General features: G+C 39.8%; 3 protein-coding genes across 4 annotated transcripts; 1 reads left to right on the forward strand and 2 right to left on the reverse strand.

The window, feature by feature from the left end:
- Positions 1-3,451: 3,451 nt before the first annotated feature.
- Positions 3,452-7,773, forward strand: eif2b1 (eukaryotic translation initiation factor 2B, subunit 1 alpha). Its single transcript, XM_085414531.1, has 9 exons — positions 3,452-3,742; positions 3,830-3,931; positions 4,366-4,502; positions 5,501-5,617; positions 5,714-5,826; positions 5,915-5,983; positions 6,077-6,152; positions 7,366-7,491; positions 7,575-7,773. The coding sequence occupies exons 1-9, from the start codon at positions 3,730-3,732 to the stop codon at positions 7,728-7,730; spliced, it is 909 nt and encodes a 302-aa protein (XP_085270657.1). The 5' UTR covers positions 3,452-3,729; the 3' UTR covers positions 7,731-7,773.
- On the reverse strand, positions 7,770-13,915 carry ddx55 (DEAD (Asp-Glu-Ala-Asp) box polypeptide 55). Its single transcript, XM_085414529.1, has 14 exons — positions 13,701-13,915; positions 13,569-13,619; positions 12,813-12,899; positions 12,453-12,544; positions 11,591-11,653; positions 11,174-11,323; positions 10,588-10,780; positions 10,434-10,516; positions 10,122-10,253; positions 9,938-10,030; positions 9,732-9,846; positions 8,482-8,650; positions 8,080-8,366; positions 7,770-8,002 (listed from the first exon to the last, which is right to left on the reverse strand). Exons 1-14 carry the CDS (start codon positions 13,806-13,808, stop codon positions 7,853-7,855), a joined length of 1,773 nt encoding a protein of 590 aa, XP_085270655.1. The 5' UTR covers positions 13,809-13,915; the 3' UTR covers positions 7,770-7,852.
- A 1,873-nt stretch (positions 13,916-15,788) lies between these two features.
- Positions 15,789-19,080, reverse strand: tmed2 (transmembrane p24 trafficking protein 2). 2 transcript variants are annotated; one of them, XM_085414532.1, is made up of 5 exons: positions 18,731-19,080; positions 18,016-18,208; positions 17,867-17,884; positions 17,387-17,494; positions 15,789-17,297 (listed from the first exon to the last, which is right to left on the reverse strand). In XM_085414532.1, the coding sequence occupies exons 1-5, from the start codon at positions 18,908-18,910 to the stop codon at positions 17,173-17,175; spliced, it is 624 nt and encodes a 207-aa protein (XP_085270658.1). In that variant the 5' UTR covers positions 18,911-19,080; the 3' UTR covers positions 15,789-17,172. The 2 variants fall into 2 exon arrangements, with proteins under 2 accessions (XP_085270658.1, XP_085270659.1); XM_085414533.1 differs by lacking the exon at positions 17,867-17,884 and having other exon boundaries at positions 18,731-19,079.
- Positions 19,081-21,328: the final 2,248 nt, after the last annotated feature.

Genomic DNA, 21,328 nt, shown 5'->3' on the forward strand with positions numbered 1-21,328 from the left:
CGCACGCACGCACGCACGCACACACACACACACACACACACACACACACACACACACATTATCACTCAGCTTAACTCAACTACCTCAAAACATTGAGACTGGACTGACTAATCAACACAAGCGCAAACACACTGACCTACACCACCAATCTATCGTACACACCAACCTGTAAATGCTCTTTTGCACAATATTATTACTGGACTTTTTGCACTAACTTCTTTACTTCCTAATTTTTGCTGCTACACTAAGGAATGTTTACTGTTCCTCCACTACCTCAACTCATCATCACAAAACCTTATTATTATGTTACGTTGTGTTTTTTTGTCACACTGTCACTTGCTGCTCTTGTTTGCACATTTGCACGTGCACTTTGTTGTCTGCTGTCTGTTAACCAAAAAGAAAAAGTCTTCCTTAGATAGTTAGATAGTTAGTTTTTGTTAATTTATGTTGTAATTTATGTTAGGTCAGTCTGTCTTGTCTCCGCTAGCCAGCTAACTAGGCCTCTTAGTTAGCTAGTTTAGTGTTTTCTGTTAATTTATGTTGTAAATTTATGTTGCATGTAGCAGCTTGGTCCTGGAGGAACGTTGTTTCACTTCACTGTGTACTAACTGTATATGGTTGAAGTGACAATAAAGCTGACTTGACTTGACTTGACGACAGCAGAAGACCACACCAGGTGCAACTCCTGTCAGCTAAGAACAGGAAACTCAAATTGCTGATGAATGTTTCCAGCACTTTGTTGAGTCTATAACACACAGAATTAAAGCCTGTTCTGAAGACAAAAGGCAGTCCAAGCTGAGATTAGTAAGATGCAACTAATAAAGTGGCCGTTGGATCTATATGTATAGTATATGCATGTAATTACCCGTGCCAAAAGGACAAAGGACTGTATGTATTTCTGTGTGTTTCAACTAAACTTCTTCTTAGAACGTGCTTTCACCCGAAGGACAATTTCACTGCTAACACCAAGAGTGTGTGACTGTATTTGCTCATTTTTACATATTTGAAAACAATTTGAAATAACTTGATTGTAAACACTAATGCAGTGCTGGACAGTATTCAGGAAAGTGACAGACCTAAGGTTCTGACTAAGAAACATAAACTGTTTTCATAAGTTGTAAAATGTCATCGTGAGAAGTGCATCAACACCATAACAAATATCTCTAGAAGTGTATGTAGTTTAGTATGTGTAGAAATAATAGCAGTGTGTATAAAAATACTCAGACAGGCTAGTGTGGTAGGGGAAATGTGTTACTGATTTTAGAACTGCACTAAGAAGTGAGAATGATGTTTCTGGTGTGAAGTTTGTGCCAAAGCAAACGGAGAAAAACCATAATTAATGATAAAGTTAGTGGTTGTTAGAAAAGAACCATGTGGCCCTCTGCAGGTGTAATTCAAAACTGCAGAATGGGCTTGGCCTGAAGAAATGGACAAAGACTTACTATCAAACTTTTTTTTTCAGTTTTAAGTTTTATAATGATCAAAAATAAATAAATAATAATAATAATAACAGCAAAAACAAGTCTTCTTCTATTTTCATTTTAGGAGTCATTAAAGTGTATTGGGCTACCTCTATCACATCCTATCCCTGGCATCCTCTCCAGTCACACCAGGCCTCAGCATGTCTTCTTTCTGTGCGACTCTGTGCGATCTTTCTCTATTACTCCTGCCTGGCAGCTCCATATTTAACGTTCTTTGTCTAATATATACATTATGCCCTATTTACACACTTCCAAACCACCCCAGGCTTTCCTCTTGAACTTTGTCTCCAAACTCCTGAGCTGTCCCTCTGATGTTCTCATTTCTAATCCTGCCCCTCTTAATCACACCAAACAGGGGTGAATCTTCAACTGTGTCGCCACTCTTTTCGTCACCTCTCTTGTGCACTGCCCATTGTGATAGATGTTTAAAACCTGAGATTTTCTGGAATTAAAACACTTTAAACTTGTTCAGATTTTGTATAAAAATGTTTTGTATTATTCCCAGCAAACTGTCTGTTATACCCACTGTCAGTAAATGTGCATTGTTTGTTTCTGGAATTAAATCTGGACAAACTCCCTTTTCACTGTCCTCACTGTCCTCATTTCCTCCTTACTAATCCTCTGGACTTCCTGATATCATTTTCCCATCCATCGCCCTCTCTATTATTATTTTTTCATTCATCAGCTCCTCAAAGTACTCCTTTTTATCTTCTCACCATACTCTCATCACTTGTTAACACATCTTTCCTACTATGTGACAAATCACTGCTGCACATCCTTTCCAGCTCAGTCTCTCTCACAAGTTCCCTTATCCTCACAAGTTCCCTTATCCTCACAAGTTCCCTTATCCTTAGCTCATTGTGAGGCTGTTAGTGTCCAGCCTCACAATGAGCTTTTAGCCTTTGCCTTTGACACATCTCTTTTTGCCATACACCTAGCCTCCCAGTACTCCTGTCTGTGTTCTTCATTTCCCTGACTATTCCACTTTTTCTTTAATAGTCTCTTCCTTCACATACTTCAGCTCCTCCAAGAACTCTGTATAACATTATTCCTTCTTTAACTTTTAGCATTTAATCTTTGGCTTTTCCTTCATGTGCTTACAAGCTATTGGAATCAAGTTAGCCCACTAAAAATCATTATTGACATTAATTAGCAAGTTTAATTTAATTCATTAACATTTTAAAATATGTATTTTCTTGCTATGTGCGTTGGTGTTTACATTTTTAGTTCATATACTGTGGTACAGGTTAAAGGTTTGGGACCAGTTTAGCTATATTTGTGGCTGTGAAAGGTATCGAGATTAACTGGAAGCTGGATTATGGAACAATAAAGTATGTGTTGACACTTCACCCTGTGTAAGCAGTATACTTAATTTCATAAATGGCCCGTAATATTGCTGTGTAGTTCAATTAAGGTACATCATTATTATAAATGTCATTATATCATAACTGCTGGTATGAAGACATATTTCATAATAATTTCATAATAAACGTTGTTTTATGCTCTTGTACCTCTTTATACCCACTGTGCCCAGAGCACACTAAGAAACACTTATATGTCCTTTAAGTTACATTACAGAATGGAATAAGCAACTTATTAAATGTCTGTGCTGTACTGTTCATTAACATGGATGGACCTGACACCAATAAAAAGTTCAAATGGTTCCTCACCAGTTGTTTTGTCTCTGACTCTCGTATGGTCCGGTTGTCTCTCGTTATAGGTAAGTGAATATCTTTGAGGTTTTAATAGACAATTCTATCTCTCTGTTGTTGCTTTATGGTCATTTCACTCACTTTGTGGAGATTCTGCATTACTATGTTACTATTTTACAATCTTTGCTGTTATTTTGTGGTTTATAAAAACAAACAAACGAAAACAGAAAAAAAAACACATGAACGAATTAAAGTCACATTTCCAACTTCACGTGAACGGCACGGCGTCTGGGAGACGTTTTTGTCTACGTCATTACTCTGCGACACGTCAACCTGCCTTCTGCAGGATGAGCTAATGGTGTGTAAGTTGGAAATAGTGACAGGAGCAACTTTTAGACAGAGTTCAGCGGGGTTTTGCTGCCATTCAGAGTGGGGCTGACTTAAAACAATATTTCAAGCGCTGTGAATATTTTCGTTTGAAAGAAAGAGACAGTGAGCGGAGTCAGCCGCTCTGGCATGTGTTAGAAAGAGCGCACTGACTGAAACCTGTAGAAATCTTCTGTGGTTATCTTTTAGGCGCTGTTGTTGCTTTCAGGATGAACAACGAAGGTAAATTACTCTATTTTAAAAATAATTTTCTGCTTTTTGTGTTAGAAATATTAACTGGATATCTCTGTGCCTCTATCTCTGGGACAGAGTTGGTGGAGTATTTCAGGGATCAGATGAAGAAAGACCCGGACATGGCCTCTGCTGTTGCTGCTATCCGCACTTTGCTTGAATTCCTAAAGAGAGATAAAGGTTAGTGTTAAGCCCTTGGTGTTAATATAGACACCTCTCGGCTTTTCTTATTCTCGCTTGGATGTGGAGAAGAAGACGTGAAATTTAGCCTTTTTGTGTTTTCTCAATTTGTAAATAGTGTTTTTTGTCGTTTCTCTGCGATAATCATGTGGGCCAAGATCTGAAAACAGCATCTAGAGTGCTTTAAAAAGTTACTGAAGCCCACATGTCAAGTACAGTTTTAATAAGAATTATTATTTTTCTACCATAAATGAAATAAAGATTTCACAGATTTTTGTATGTAATTTGTATAGTTTTTTTTTCTCTCTTATTTCTTTTCTAAATGTACTTGTATATTGTTCACATGTTGAAATAAATTACCAATCAATCAATCAATCAATCAAAGAGCACTGTAAGGAACTACTAGGATGACAAAGCTGTCTCTCCCCCTTCAGGTGAAACAATCCTGGGCCTGAGGGAGAGCCTGACGTCAGCCACAGACTGCCTTACAGGAGTGGACTCCTCTGTGGCTGTCTCCTCGGGAGGGGAGCTCTTCTTGCGCTTCATAAGCCTCACATCTCTGGAGCACCAGGTGAGTGAAGACAGTTTGGCGTTGGACATTCAAACATTGAACAAGATTAAGCGTGAATAACTTGAGTGAAATCATCAGAGCACTACCAGATCTGTTGTACGTTATCGAGTCAGACCTTATGGATGCTGTGCAAGTGCTACTGTTCTCGAAAGAACTTTATTAAAAGAGACACTGCAATTCTACAGCAAAATTGTGGTTCATACAGGAGAACAAATATAATCAAAGTAAAGAAAAAACTGTTAGGTTTGGAGGTGTCACAATTTGACAAATGAAAGTAGTTGTGACTATTTTTCATACTTTTTTGCAGTCGATGCCTGGTTGAAGCCTGGAACTTACAGACATCACCAAAGAATGTGTTTCCTCCTTCATGACATTTGCCAGGCCATTACTGCATCTGTCTTTAGTTACTGTTTGTTTATGGGTCTGTATTTTGTTTTGTCTTCAGTGAGTGAAACACAGTTTGATCGGGTTAAGATAACGTGATTGAACCAACAGCTTCAGGATATTCCATTTCCTGACCATCAAAAACTCCAGCGCTACTTTTAGAGTGTGTTTTGGGTCACTGTGGGACTTTGCTGGATGTGGCTGTTTTTTGCTGTAAGCAGAAATTGTAGCTCTGCATACCTCAGTATAGATTCAGCTCTGTTTTTCACATCACTAATAAAAATTTGTGACCTAGGGACACTGGAAGCCAAGCTCACTAGGGACCCCTCCCGTTATGCTGCTTCCACCATGTTTTATTGAGCCTTTTATTTGTCGTCCTTGGCAGTTTTGAAATGTCATTCTCCTTCCCAAAAAGGAATCCAAATCAAAGAAGTTCTAGCACACATTGTAGATGCACAAATGCAAGATTTTAGAAAAAAAAAAAGACCATTAGACGGAACTTAGAAATAGCAGTCCTGCTGGAACTGCTATGGAGATTGGCCAGATTTAAAGAGGTTGCATGATCAGACCCGTTATCTTAATCCAAGGCAGATGCTAACATTTATTCTTTTCAGGACCTGTCTCGCTGTAAGAAGGTGATGGAGGAGAGAGGAGAACTATTTTTAGAGAAGATCTCCATGTCAAGGACCAAGGTTGCCAAGCTCTGTCACACCTTTATCAAAGATGGCGCTGTAAGTATGGAACACAACCTAATTCTTGTTCTGTACAGGGAAAAGGTTCAGTGATGCATTTTTTTTTATTTTTGTTTTTCTCCCTGTCTCTCTCAGAAAATCCTGACTCACTCCTACTCCAGAGTTGTCCTCAGGGTGCTGGAAAAAGCTGCAGCTGAGAAGAAACGATTCTCTGTCTATGTGACTGAATCACAGCCTGATGCAGCTGGGTGAGGGAGCAGTCTATATACTGTACTGTAGTCTTACTCTGAAAGGACACAGGCTCAATAATGTCCTTTTTTTTTTTTAATTATTCAGGCAACACATGGCAGAAGCCCTGAGGAAACTCAATGTTCCAGTAACGGTGGTGCTGGACGCAGCTGTGGGGTGGATACAGATGTTAATAACGTCTGATTTTAATGTCATGTCTCTTGTCAATGTCATTTGCATTAGTTTTGTATTTTCTGTCATTCTTTACAGATACGTCTTGGAAAAAGTGGATCTAGTCATCGTTGGTGCTGAGGGAGTTGTGGAGAGTGGTGGGATCATCAATAAGGTGTGTTCCAGTAAAAACTCAGATGCTCTTCAATTGAATCAAATTCAAATCAGTGTTAAAATGCTGGTTATTGCTTCTTCTTTGGGCCTCTCTTGGCCTCCTGTTTTTCTTTACTTGTTTTTGTATTAGTGCCGTCAACTCCAAACCATACGTCACAACATTTTGTAGTCTAGGCAAGCCATAAATGACGCTTTATGATAAACCAAGTGTGTTGAAGGTGATCTGTAGTTACATTTGTAACGTGGTGCATGTCAGGTTACAGCACAGGGTTCTCTGTGTTGTATTCTGATCATTTTATAAATTATTGTCTCCATCAATGTCCCGATAAAGCAGGGTATGCTTTACTGTGTGGCTCTGCTCACTTTTCATATCTTGTTTTAAGACACCAACATGGAGACAATGGAAATGTTTAGTTTGCAGCTTCATAACAGGGCTTCGCTAACCAATGATGCCTCAGTGATATCATGGCAGCTACATCTTTAATATAGAGCAGGGGTATCAAACTGAAATGAGCAGTGGGCCACTGCTGGCACTGTCATCTCATTGGAGGGCCACTTTAGTGTTTGAGTAGTACAAAAAAAACCCCAAACAAGCAACAAAACACCCACAGATATTTCTGAAAATGTAGTGTTTTGTTTGTTTGTGTTTTTAAATTTCAAATATTGAATAACAAGGCAAAAAAAAATGTTTTTCTCACTCTTAACTGAAGCCTTTCAGTGAACTACCAAAAAACAAATTGGTACTTTCTTTCTGACCACACGTGGTAGCAGTTCTGCTATAATTTTGTTCGTATTAAACAAAAAAAATGCAGACATAAGTGTACACATTAGTTTTTGACTGCTAGTGAAAATAGTTTTAACAAATAACTCTAACACAGCCAGCCCTGTTTGTGCTTTCTGCTCATATTGCCTTTGTATTAAATCATTTTTTTGCTTTTTAAAGAACTTAACATTGCACTCAACAACACACAAATCCTCTCTAACAAAAAAGTAACTTCAAGTGCCAAATTGACTTATAATTATTCACCTCAATATATGAGTTTGAGACCGCGATATACAGTCTGTTTAAAACCGTAACTTAATGTTTGCTCGCATGTGTTGTCTTTATGGGACATTTTAAAATTGTGACACGGGTTGCACTCTGTTCACCCTAAAAGTGATAAATGTGACACAGCTTGTGATACAATAATAGACTTTTGTGTTTTGTCTTGCAGATCGGCACTTATCAGATGGCTTTGTGCTCCAAGGCACACAACAAGCCCTTCTACGTCGTGGCAGAGAGTTTCAAATTCGTACGTCTGTACCCGCTCAACCAACAGGACGTGCCAGATAAATTTAAGGTAAAACTGTACAGATTTTCTTTCTCTCCCCCTTATTTTATATTCAGAAGCTTTCCTTACATATCTATTTTGGGGCTCAACAGTACAAAGCAGACACCTTGAAGACTGCAAAGAACCTGTCAGAAGAACATCCAATTATTGATTACACACCTCCCTCCCTCATCACCCTCCTCTTCACTGACCTGGGAGTCCTTACCCCATCTGCAGTCAGCGATGAACTCATCAAACTTTATTTATAACTGCTTCACAATTCTCCAATAAAAACTACCAACAAAAACTAAATGTGTGTCAGAGATTTAATTCAACTCCGGTGGATACATCTGAATAGCTGTTATATTGTCCATTGTCTTCTTCCAAACTGTTACGGTTCTTCTGTTTTGTGTTTCGACTTTGCTCCACTTGTTATCTGTTGCTCAAAGTCCTCCTCACTGATTTGGCCTTTCTTTAGTTTCTTGAGGAGACGAGTGTCATCTAAAAGCTCTTTCAGGTCTTCATCATCCACATCAGAATCCTGCAAAAACACAAAAGTTAAAACTGTAGTCATCAGATGTCTTTAATTAAACATTAATGATGAATGAACGGAAATACCTCGTTGTGCTTTCTCTTGGCTGCCATCTTTTGCCTGCGTTCCTTCTTGCCCTTCTGTTTAGACCAGGCCTTATTCTTTATAAAGTTCTTTTTAGGAAAGGGAGTCTTATCTTTGAGCTCAGCCAGTGCTTTCTGTCTCTGCTTCTCCCTGTTCTTGTCTTTGTAACGGATGGTGTCTGTGTCCACTGTCGTCTCAATGAAATCAGGAAACTTTTTGTCCCTCAGTTCAGGCATCCTGGGCAGGCGAAGAAGTGCAAAGCCATGTGCCAAGCAGCCAAAATCCAGATCTAGACATCGAAAATGTGACACATTACATTTGTCTGTTTGTGGATACAACAAATTTGTATTTGAATAATATTTAGGATGCTCTACACATGTGCTTGCTGTTTTGTTTTTTTTAACCTTTGGTCCTGAAGATGAGGCTACATTCATGTTTGGCGTAGGCCTGGACGTATGAGACAAATGCTTTCATCCCTCTTTCGAACATGGCCCGGTCCTCCAGAGCCATGGCCTTCACTTTTGGCAGAACATCCACCACGTCTTTTATTGGGGACATCCTCTGGAGTGGACACTGGGGAGTAGATGAACAAGATGAGATTTTGCAGGTTCCATATTGTGCACCTTATAATTTTCTGAAGAATTTAGCTGTGAATGGAAAATATTTCCAAGAATTTCCTTTGCAATTTGATGGAAATTATTACTTGAATTTTTTTTTTAAAAAGTAAGCGTGACTACAGTTGAATATATTGTGAAGGACAAGCTGACAGAAACCAAAACATGCAAAAATGTGTACTTTTAGAAATCCTGTGGTAAATATTATCAACAGCAAATTTATTTCTGTTTTTCTCCTTTTTGGTTGCAAGCAATTTTAAAATAATTCTGAGCTTTCATATAAATATAATCCTAGTAAACTTAAACCTTGTACTTGGGTTGGATTTTTAAAGGTGTGGGACATTACTTGCCTACAGATCATTTAACACTACTGAGCATGCAGGTGAAAGGGGGCTTACATTTTCTTAAATGTTGGTTAAAGACCTTCATTTAAAAAACACATTGCTTTTTACAACTGAACAAATTACAAATATGCAACAGTAATCCAATGAAGGAGCTGTGATACTGAGGTTGTTTACTTCCATAGTCCTCATGATCATGTGATCACCTAACCCGACTGCTGATGTTCTGAGTAAATGGTAAATGGCCTGCATTTGTATAGTGCTTTTCTAGTCCGTAAGGACCCCAAAGCGCTTCACACTACATTCAGTCATTCACCCATTCACACACACATTCACACACTGGCGATGGCAAGCTACATTGTAGCCACAGCTGCCCTGGGGCGCACTGACAGAGGCGAGGCTGCCGGACACTGGCGCCACCGGGCCCTCTGACCACCACCAGTAGGCAAACACGGGGTTAGTATCTTGCCCAAGGATATTTGCCATGCAGCCAGGATGCAGCCTGGGATCGAACCACCGACCTTCTGATTAGTGGATGACTTGCTCTGCCACCTGAGCTACAGCCACCCCAGTAAGTGAACCATACAAGTAAAGAGGTCTCAAGTATGCTGAACTAGCACAGACTCTCGGTTAGGAGCAACCAGAGCAGAGAGGTGGTGTGAAAAGTTACTGATCACTTTCAGTTTCTGCTGAACTCACCTTCTGATTGATGGACAGGAAGTTAACATAGGTTTCCTCCATTGGAAGCAGGAAGACGAGAGCATTGCCATAATTACCGATTCTTGCTGTTCGCCCACATCGATGTACAAAGGCACTGAGTCAGACCAAATAAATAAATAAAATGCAAAAACAAGAGGTGCATACAGTGACCAAAAGATCCAGTTATGTAGTTAGTACTGACTCACCTGGCACTGCTGGGAGGATCATACTGCAGCACCCAGTTAACATCAGGGATATCGATGCCTCTGGCCATCACGTCCGTGCACACCAAGATCCCACTGCATGACACACAAGCAAAAAAATGATGTACAAATCCCCCCCCCAAAACAGCCATATTTTCTGTATCTGTACACACAAACTGAATTTTACCTTTTTAGTTTCCGAAAGTCAGCAAAGATACTGTTGCGTTTATGTTTCATCTTGCCGTGGATGCAGTGGATGGTGACCTTTTTGACCAACGTCTCTAGAGCTCGACCGTAATACTCCACACAAGCACAGGTACTGAAGACGAGATGACAAGGAATCGTGTCATAACAGACCTAATCGGACATGTCACGGAGAAAAACATTTTCCAATAAAAGAAACTGTTGTCATGACAATGAGTTTGCAGTCCAGTGGTTCACACAACACACGAGCAAAGTTGAAAGCTACCAAGTTTTTTTGTGTACCGCTTTAACTTACCTAAAGAAGACCAGAAGCTTCTCATGCTTGTGCTGCCTCAGGAAAGCCACCAGGTTGTTGAACTTGTCCTCTGCTCTACAAATCTGAAATAAAAGCATGAGATTTTTTTTGTGTCATTGCTACACTTTTCTACATTAATGAATAAATGTCTCACAGTGTAGTAGTTGGACAGCCTGGAAGGGGTTTTCTGGGCGGTGGCAGCAGGGGCCAGGCCTTTCTCTTTGACGGTGATCCGTACGGGGTTGCGGAGGCCAGCCCTCACCAGCTTCTCCAGCTCCTGGGTCTGAGTGGCTGAAAACAAGCCTGTACGTCTCTGCTTAGGCAGGTAACCTAAGATGGTGTTTAGACTGGATACACAAATACAGACTATTACCCATAACGAGTTAAAACGCACTACAAAATTCAAACACACAAAGTATTTGGATAGTTCTTATTGTCGTGCTCTGTGCTTTAACATTAGACTTCACCAGCAGTGACGCACAAAAAACTGCAGTTCCTCTAACAGTCACTAGACCTTTTTTCAAAACTGAGTCAATTCCCATAGCCTCACATGTTAAAATGTCCAACTTTAAAGCATTAAAAAGCAAAGTCCTTTTGACTATTTTGGCAAGTGAAATTCTATTCATTTTGTGGGCTCCATGTTTCATATGCATTTGAGTAGCTTTCTGAAGAGGTGCTATAGGCCTCAGGATAATTTCTTCTGGCATTGAAAACAATAAATGTTAAGAGTTTTTCCATACCTAGCCTCAAATCCCATGTCAAGCAGCCTGTCGGCCTCATCTAGAACCAGCACATCCAGGCTTTTAACTGAGCTGGCCAAGTCCAGACCATCAGACTTTCTCCTGAACATATCTTCGAGGCGTCCCGGTGTCGCAATCACAATGTTTGCTCTGAGACACAGATGCACAAATTCAAGCGGTTTGGATGTTTTTAATATGATTCTGTGATGGATAGCACAGGAGTTTTTGATATAATACTCCTGGGTCCATTGATATGAAGAGCCATTCAGAAAAACTAATTTCATTAACACAGCCCAATTTTTACTTCTTAACAGAACAAGATTGTGGATCATTGTGCTTATAATGGATATATTTCAGTCCAGCTGAAAAACTCTGCTAGTTGTGTGTTAGTGGAAAGGCCCTCAGATCATCGCATACCCTTTATCCTTGAACTTCTCCACATCCTCTGCTGGGTTACTGCCACCGATAAGTAAAATCTGCCTGAAAAACACCAAGTGGGAAAACATGAAAGACTTCTCTGATCATTAATGAAGTAGAGGTTTATACAACCGGTTACTATTTCAGTCACAGTTCAGTTAAAATAATAATTATGTTTTTCAAGGGGTTTTACTTGTATTTTGTGGGTGACATAGGTTCACATTAATAACATGATCAGTGATGCACTGCTATTTGTTTAAGGAGCAGAGTGGCAACTTTACCTATTACACATTGTATATCCTCTGTCTGCACACATTCATCAGTTTTATATTTCTTTCAGTAACTGTGACAGTACCACAGTAACTGTGTCACATATGTAAATGGGCACATCGCCATGGTCTTTTCCTGTCTGCTATATAATGCCAGGTATTTATTAAAGCCAGTATTATATACTGGGATAATTTCGACATTAATCTAAAACACTTTCATTCTTAGATTATGATGATGACGACATTTGACAACCTCTGACACCTCAGTATATATCAATAATGAATTAACGGCCATTAGAATAGTTTCCAGTTTTATCCAAGGATAGCTGTAGAGGCAGAGGCCACCCTCACCAACTTCGGACTTTTCTAACCACACTCTTAAAGGCAGATTTTTTCACCATACGAGCACATCACAAATTTCCATCCACTATTTGCTCTTTCTGACATATGGAGTGCAACCAAACATGTTCACTTTCACACTTTTTTTTTTACCATTACACTTCATTTAAATAGGCTTTAAGAATTTTTCATCTTATTAACTAAGGGGTTTGTATTATATACAACACCCCTTTCACACTGTATCTTCTACTTACTTGAACTGTGGAAACTTCTCAATAAACTGCTCCATCACTTCACTGATCTGTACGGCCAGTTCTCTTGTGGGAGTGATCACAAGGGCACCAACCTGCAAAAGACATTATTTGGGGCTTAACAAAGTGTCCAAATCATATTGTTGAGGCTTTGTATATTTCACAGATTATCTGTAAAATATCAAGAACTATCATAACTCAGAGTTCAGCTGTTCAGGATCAAGGAGGTATTAAACTCTATAACAATATCACAAAAAAGAACAAAAGCTCATTTTAATTACTTCAAACACTGCTAGTCATCCTATTGTTTTTTTTTTTTTAAACTGGGGTTAAATGCCATCTTTGCTTCGCTTTCAATCTTACCTGCATCTTCTTTAGCTTCTCTTCCCGCTTCAGGAGGAGTTCTATAATAGGAATGACAAAAGCCAGCGTCTTTCCACTCCCAGTCACCTGCAATCAAATGACACTCAGTGAGCTACAAGAGGCTGCTGCGATAACTCACAGGACAACCACTCTCTACACGTGTGCTGAGCAGATAACCTTGCGGCAGACGGGGGTGTCAGGTTGAGGTGGTTACATCAGCTCTGAGATTCCGGAAGCTTATTTCTGCGTTTACTTTCAGGCAGCATCAAAAACCCATATTTAAAATTATTAATGATAAATGAGGTTTTTGAAAAAGTTCACATTCTTAAGGTAAAATAGCATGATTTATTATAACATACATTGAAAATACAACAACCAGCGGATATGTCTGGGGGTCCACTTTTCCAGATTGGGTGGATTTTATATGGAATGACCCTGTCAAGACAATTTTTCCTGTCCAGTTAAATTCAAATGTCAGTACTTGCAGTGGTGGTTAATCGGTATAATGTATACTGTGCACATGGATGGTCACCACGTTTGTCAGCCCGGGAACACACTGGCGACCTGTCCAGTGTGTGCCCTGTCTGCAGCCCTGGGACAGCTGGGAGAGGATCCAGACACCCGTGACACTGAATGGCTGGCTGGCTGGCTGGCTGGATGTGCGGGTGGATGGGAGGATGTTTACCATAACTCTGAAACATCTGCAATAATAAAATTCAGTGATCTTTATTTTTAATGGTTAAATGGCGCACTTACCGCCTCGGCAGCCACATCCTTGTTACTCATGAACAGCGGGATACAGGCAGACTAGAAGGGAAAATTCCAACAGATCAGATTTAGTGTTTACTGAGGAGAGGTGTGAGCCACGGGCTGAAAGTGTTCACTGACCTGTACAGGTGTCATGTGTGTGAATTTCAGTTCATCGAGCGTTTGCAAAATCTTCTCGTTGAGTTTAACTGGTAATCTGTCCCACGTCCCGTCTGTTGTATTATCCATGCTGGAAACCAAACATTCAGCAGAGCTCGAAACTAAAGTCGTTCACAGTGGGTCTGCTACAGTCGCACTCCACGCTGCTCCTGTTTCCGGGTCCGCTGCTGTTTACACGCCGGGTGGGAACAGAAGCTCTCCAAACTGCATGGTTCCCAGTGACTGTACACAAGATAAATAAAACCTTCCTGCAGTTGCTGGTCGTTCTCCTGAACAATGCAATTGTCATTATGATTTAGGATTGTTTTGCCACAGATTCTGGGCACCCTGCAATAGTGGTGTTTTGCCATGGCAAGCGAGAGCTAACAAAATCTAAAAACAGATATCTATAAAAACGTACCAAAGTGAAAGCTGCAAGATGCATACTCCACCAGCACTTTTAACATCTCTGGAAAATCACCTGGTTCACCAAATGTACATTTTTACATTACATACATTTTTCATTCATTTTTATCCTCCTGTAGATGCATACAGTTAACTATGTCACAGTCCTCAATCTTTTTAATTCATCTGCTTTTAAATATACTTAAAAAAAAATCAATATGTAGTGTTTCTGATGGGAAAGCTGTTGTGTTCCTCACAGGACAGCCACCACAGACATCTGAGTAGGATCCATTAGTGGACAATAAAGTACTTAAATGGAGTTTAATCTTAAACATCTGCAGCAGCAGCTTGGCAGCAGTCAGGTGTTTTCATATTATATTATTGGTACTTTTGTTAAAGTACTTTTTTCTCTAAACAGTTCATGTGGAAACACTTTAGAAAACTAAAGCTTTTCTGGCTTCCTCTCTGGACACAGTTGCTTTAGTTTCTTCTGCCAGAGATTCTCCTGTTTTCTGGCCGCAGAGGTGCTCTCAGAGCCACAGACTGACATCTTATTCTTTCAAGCTAAGATAACACAATTTAAATCTGCTACCACCAGTCCTGTTCCAAAGACCTCAGCAGCATTCATGCCTGAATGACCATCACCTAATAACTCCTATAGTTATGAAGTGCTTTGAGTGGATTGTCATGGACAAAATAAACAGGACTGAGTTCCTGCCCCTCTACTTTGGAGGAGCTGCTGTAGAGGTTATCACCAGTTTCAAGTAAATGGGGATTCAAATAAAATACGTTGTCATCTGGAAAACTATCTTTACTTACCTAGGATACTTGAGCAGGCTGACCTCTGTATTGTAGCATTTTCATCATGGCTCAGGTGCAGACAGAAAGGCAATGCACTGACCAAGTACCACACAGAAGGTCATTGGCAGCAGCCTTCTATTCACTAAAGACATCAATGCTAGCAGATGCAGGAATCTTCTCACCCTGCTCATTAATGAAGCAGAAAGGAGGATGTGCAGCATCATAGCACCAATCATATATCCACACATCAGGGACACATCATAATACATTACACATGACAATTTCTTATATACTGTAATTCCTAAAGTTTATATTTATATTCATACCAGCCCTCTCTTGCACTCTAAAGCTTAAAGCTTGTAAAGGAAATTTACATCCTAACAGGAAATTCCTTTAATGCCTACACTGCAACCTTCCATGCCATTCCAAGTCCTTGTGGTATGTGTCCACCCGACGTGTGGTTACATTTCTCAGGAAGTGCATATCAAGTTATGTAGAAGGCTAGGACATACTGCTATAAAGAGGCTCTGGTTATGGTGCAAGTTATGATGTAGAGCTTACGCGTAAGTATAATTCTCATGTAAAACCCATTGGATATTAATGTGAATTATTTATATGCATTTTTTCCTCTAAATTTAGATTGGATTGCCTAATTTGTATTACTCATTTTAAGTTAAGTTGATACAGTGTTGCCTCACTAGTCCTTATGTTCTGGGATAATAAACCTCTTAAAATCTTGAAAAAATATAGGAGCAGCTGTGTTCCAAGGAATATTTTAATGTAATGGTGCAATTACACCTGTTGACAAGTCCCTTCTCTCTAATCATAATGAAACATCACACCCATTTATAAAGACATCAAAAATAATTGTACAGAATTTTGGCTTTATTATGAAACCTGGGGCATTTTTTTTTTTACAGACCACACTTCTACATTTGTAAAGATCCATTTAGCTGATTTCGTTGCACTCACAAAAAGGAGAGACTGTGTACAGAGCAACTTTCCTGCCTGAGCTCACCATAAATTCTTTGAAATACAAATCTGGAGCATATCTAGTGCATGTACCATGGTGTGGCTAAATGGAAACATCTACTGCCTTGGACGTATATACTTGGAAGAAAGACCTCATCCAAACAGCTGTCACAAGCAATGCTCCCACCCTAAGGGGAGGGGGGGGGGGGGGGGGGGGGGGGGGCGAATTAACAGTTCAAATTTTATACATATAATTTAAAATCCCCAACCCTAACAAAAATAACTATAGAAGCAACTAAAGAACACAGCAGTCAAGTGTTTAAACCCCCTACCTACCCAACCCACCCAAATCAACATGTAACATGGATTTCAGTATTCCTCTATACTTTGAGAGGCACCCCAAATATTTCAGTTAAAATTCAACCCTGCCTCTGCTTTTTATGATCTTACAGCCAGGCCAAACTTTTTAAAATCCAAGAGTTTGAAAATCATAAATGTTAGTTTATGGCAACACAAAAGACTTCCCTGTCGAATTCTATTTCTGAACTATGTGGGGAGTGAGCCACACAATTTCCCCTGGAAAAGATGTCCACCCACCTGTGCCACAAATCGCTATGAATCAATAGACAGTGTTAGAAGCTGTGTAGTTTCCCTTAAAGACCAGCTGCAATGTACATTTTTTCAGATAGCTAGACAAGTTCATCGGGAGTGCAATTTGTGGTTTTTGAGAATTAACACATTGGCAGTATCTGCCAGTCTGACTTGGCTTTGACACCTGAAATCAAACTTTTCCTATCTCAGACACTAAACTAATGCAATGATGTTTTCAGATGTGCCATTTTTATCATTTCAAAACGGTTCCCATTTCAAACTTAATATAGGCAACATTCCACTCTGACGCCACACATACCTGTCCATTCATGTGCAATTTTAAGTCTTTCATTTGACTGCGGACACTGAGCCTTACAGTCATTTGCACAGGAAACAGCTGTACTAACTGTAATTAAACAGATCTGTTAAAAAGAAAAACTAATAAACTGAAATTTATCCCACAATCTTTTGGCCATTCGTTCCAAACATAAATTATATTTATAAAGAAGAAACCAAACAGATAACAAGAGAACAAAACCTCTGAGATCCAATCACATGTAGGCTTTACTCAAAACTGCCACTCTCATTTCCACAGTGTAAATAACTGTCTTGGTGTTGGAGGGGAAAAACAAAACAAAACAAAAAAGTACAGTGGAGGTCACAGAGGAGTATCATTTGAATAGCACTACACCACTCGCCGCACTTCGAAAAATCGCTTCAGGTAGTAAATCTGTCCGAGTGTCATTGCCACCAGAACCAGAGCTTCAAAGAATGACCACAGGACCACTCTGCTGTTTGTGTTGTCATTGACTGGATGGAGAAGAAGAGGAGAACAATTATAAAGATTTATTTACACTTATGATTACAATGGTTATTGGACTTAATGTAAAAGCTCTTACTTGCTCTGTGTATCCTCTCACGGACCTCCATGTACTCCTGCTCGTGCTTCACGGCTGTCATGGCAACTGCCAGCTCGTTGATCATCTCCTCCAGCTTGTTTTGGTGGGCTGAAACAAGAGAAAAGTGACTTGTCAGTGATGAGTCACAACACAGTGGTAAGGAACCCTGCTACCCCCATTTGAAAAATAAAACCCCAAAAACAAACAACAACAAAAACATGCAAGATGTGCATATCCTTTTCACACCTGTGATGCATGTATCTGCCAGTGCTGTCCCATTATCAGAGACATTTATACTTCATACATGTTCTCAACATGTGCAACAAGTCAAATCATTCGCAAACATCACCACGTCTGTCTTATGTATGCTTAATTAGTTTTTACTACAGAAGCAACTCTGGTTAGAGAAGACTGCAGTGCATCACAAGCTCAAAAATTTATTTCACAACAGTAGTTTAGTCAAAGCCTGCTGTGCCCTACCATCCCAGCTGTCACCACCTACGAAGAGGGAAACAGTGAATCCACATAATAAAGTCAAAAAATAAGAAATTAATAAAAGGAACAATCATTTTAAAAGCAACGGGAATAAAAAGAGTTGCGGTTAAACTACATAAATCCCCACTGTGTACCTTCTGTCTCCATATCCTGGCCTTTGGGAGCCTCTCCGATATCAATGGTGAACATGACAATCTTGGGTGTCATGGTTGACATCTTGTTGCTGAAGCAGAACTTGTAGGTTCCATCCATGTGCGCTGCCACCGAGTATTTCCCACTGGACTCTCTGTCCCCTTTGTAAATTTGCTTACCGTCAGGTCCTGTTATCTGGAGATAGAAGAATTTCTGAATAACTGACATTGCTGCATGACTGGAGAATAACATGACGGGCATGATGTGCTTTAGGAAACATATGGCAGAAACTAAGTCAGACTGCAGAAATAGCTAGATTTTCTGCTTAAAACTAGCGAAAATAAACAAATCCTAAAACGTCTACAGCGCATTAACTATTCAATAATCAATAATCGTATTAGCTACATAATTAGCAACTTAGAAACAATGCTAATGCTGCACTTCCTATATCATAATGGGTAATTTAATCATCATTATGGAGCAGCTCTTAGCGGGAAACTAAAAAAAGCAACTCTGTAAGATGTAAATTCTAACGTTTTCCATTCAACTGTATGTTAAATCCTTTACACCTGCTTTGCACCCAACTAGTTTTACCAAACGGTACCGGCTAATAGCTAGCATTAGCACAGGCCTTGTGTTGCATTGCATTTTATGATTTACAAGTACATCCTGCCTCGCGTTAGGTGACTCTTTTGCTATCCGAATGAAACATCTCACCTCGACGTCGATGTCCAGGAAGCCTCCTTCGGCCACTTCAAACATGAGGCCCATCTTGGTGCCGGAGTTGACCCGCTCGTAGAAGCACTCCTCGGCATGGGCGTCTATGCTAACGAAGTAACCAGAAGCAGTGGCCGACAGGACGGCCAGCAAGACAACTAGCTCCGACAAGGTAAACATGTTTCAGTGGTTGTGTGGAAAGCGTAAAAATAAATCTGACGGTATAAAAAATTTCCTCGTTACTGTATATCCAGTTTGTGTGAGTGGACTGTTGCAGGAGAGGAGCCGCAACAAGCTCGGCTACTCTGTGCTGCTCTCAGACTGCCACGTACGGTCTTACTGCACGGGTACCTGCAAGGGCCAAACCTCCGAGGATACGTGACACACACTGAAAAGGAAGTGAAAGGCAACTTTTCGTTTTCTCATTTGTTATTGGAAGAAGTCCCTTAAGTCTATGTAAACTTGCCAAAGTCAACCCCGTAAAGACTCCTTATGTGCAACGCGAATACTTAAAGACTCATGTTCTTTAGTTTACTATAATTTGTGTTTTTACACTGAATGTAAATACTTTTATTTATTGATTTATAAAAAAATCAAATCAAAAGAACATAAGTGAAAATGCACTTATTTAATGAGTAAAATACATATGTTTATACAAATATATAATAAGAATATAATAACAAAATATCCTAAACAACAGCACCAAGTCATCTAAGTAATAGTACACGATTATGAAAACAATTGATATCAGTTGACAGCATTTTGCAATAACAACAATAATAATGATAATAGTAATTTATTAATGTTGCATAGCAGTTCAAAACTCTACTTGAAGATAATACTGCTTGAAGACACAGTGCATCACTGTAAGACTTTTTTGTAGTGTGGCATGAGTGACAGACTTGAATACTTTTTTGTTAGATTTGTAACTTTATAATATTTTGTATTATTTAATTCAGTTTAGTAAGTTACTGTTCTTACTGTCTTGGAGTGACAGTGACCAAATAATTTCCCCTCAGCTTAATAAAGTATTTTGATTCTTCTCCATTCCTCAGGTTTCCTGTCACTCTACAACATTACATTAAACAGTTTGAACCAAAAGACTGTTTAGCACAACCTCCTGGAACACGTCTCTCCTAGACATCTCTATGCCTTCACAGGTGTGTCATCTGGATAAACTGGGTTTGCACTCTTCATCCTCTTCATTGCTGCCCTCACTTCCTCCTTATTAATCCTCCACTCTTTGTGATTCACTAACTTTTCTCCATCTGTTTTCCTATCGTCCTCATTTTCTGGCATTATCAGCACCTCAAAGTGCTCCTTCCATCATCTTAACACACTCTCTTCTATTGTTAGCACATTTTCATTTCTATGGTTAACCACTCTAACCTGCAGCATATACTTTCCATTTCAATTTCTCTGTTTAGCCAATCAGCAAAAGTCCTTTTCTCCTTCCTTAATTTCTAGCGTCACTTACAACACACTACAATCCTTTTTCTTTGCCACCTCTCTCGTTGCTGTATTCCTAGCCTTCCTGTCTATTTTTTTCATCTCCTAAATATGTCACTCCTTCTTTACTAACCTCTTCATTTCAATAGTTTCTTGTACTTCATCATTTCACCACCAGGTCTGCTTTACCCGGTTGTGTCCAGAGGATACACCAAACACCAGTGTCAGCACTAAAGCTGTACTTTCCCAGTCATCAGGTAACTCTTTCCTTCCACCCAGAGCATGCCTCAACTTCTTCCTGAACTCTGTGCAACATTCTTCTTTCTTCAACTTCTTTCACTTACTCCTTGCCTCTGCCTTCACTCGCTTCCTCTTCTTAATGTACAAAGGCATCCTACAGACAACCATCTGATGCTGTTTAGCGACATTCTCCTCTGACACCACCTTTCAGTCTCCTATATCTTTCAGATTGCACATTTTGCATAAGATGTGGACCCTCTGTGTGCACCTTCCTCATCTCTTATGTCACCCTGTGTTCTTCCCTCTTCTTAAAGTACATGTTTAGTACAGACATTTTCATCCTTTTCGCAGAATGTACTATTATCCGTCCCTCTGCATTTCTCTAACACCTTACCCACTAAATACCTCTGTTCCCTTTGTCTACATGTCCATAGAATTTTGCACCAATCACAATAATGCCCCCCCCCCGGTGACATTATTGCTTCATCTAACTTACTCAACTTACCCCAGAATTTGTCTTTCTTTTCTAATTGACATCCAGCCTGTGTTGCATGCGCACTGACAACATTCAACATCGACCATTCGATTTCCAGCTTCGGACTTATGTTCCTGCCTGACACTTTTCACCTCCACAACACTGTTCACATACTCTTCCTTACCCCTACTCCACTCCTCTTTCTATCTACACCATGGTAGAGCAGCTTGAATCCACCTCCAATACTCCTGGCCTTGCTTTCCTTCCATCTGGTCTCCTGCATAAACAATATATCTACCACAATATATTTATACTGCCAACTTTAACCCCTAGACTTCTGTCTTTCCTACGCTCTCATTGCCTCATAACACACCCTCCTCCTCTTCTTTTCCTTTGTCTATGGCCAATATTAGCATTTTACACCAGCACCCTGT

Source organism: Rhamphochromis longiceps, linkage group LG7 (genome assembly GCF_057381845.1).
Source record: "Rhamphochromis longiceps isolate RC_006_pf linkage group LG7, R_longiceps_female_GT1.1, whole genome shotgun sequence".
NCBI classification, from domain to species: Eukaryota; Metazoa; Chordata; class Actinopteri; order Cichliformes; family Cichlidae; genus Rhamphochromis; species Rhamphochromis longiceps.

Bases quoted from the DNA above. Each gene is read 5' to 3' on its own strand.
- tmed2 (XM_085414532.1), bottom strand. From the start codon at position 18,910: ATGTTTACCTTGTCGGAGCTAGTTGTCTTGCTGGCCGTCCTGTCGGCC. The intron at 18,209-18,730 runs GTGAGATGTTTC...TTCTATCTCCAG, and splicing joins TCCTGGACATCGACGTCGAG to ATAACAGGACCTGACGGTAA. The intron at 17,298-17,386 runs GTAAGAGCTTTT...TTCTCCATCCAG, and splicing joins TGAGAGGATACACAGAGCAA to TCAATGACAACACAAACAGC.
- eif2b1 (XM_085414531.1), top strand. The intron at 5,618-5,713 runs GTAAGTATGGAA...TGTCTCTCTCAG, and splicing joins CCTTTATCAAAGATGGCGCT to AAAATCCTGACTCACTCCTA. The intron at 5,827-5,914 runs GTGAGGGAGCAG...TTAATTATTCAG, and splicing joins TCACAGCCTGATGCAGCTGG to GCAACACATGGCAGAAGCCC.
- ddx55 (XM_085414529.1), bottom strand. From the start codon at position 13,808: ATGGATAATACAACAGACGGGACGTGGGACAGATTACCAGTTAAACTC. The intron at 10,781-11,173 runs GTATGGAAAAAC...TTGTGTATCCAG, and splicing joins GACATGGGATTTGAGGCTAG to TCTAAACACCATCTTAGGTT. The intron at 10,254-10,433 runs GTAAGTTAAAGC...TCTCGTCTTCAG, and splicing joins AAGCTTCTGGTCTTCTTTAG to TACCTGTGCTTGTGTGGAGT.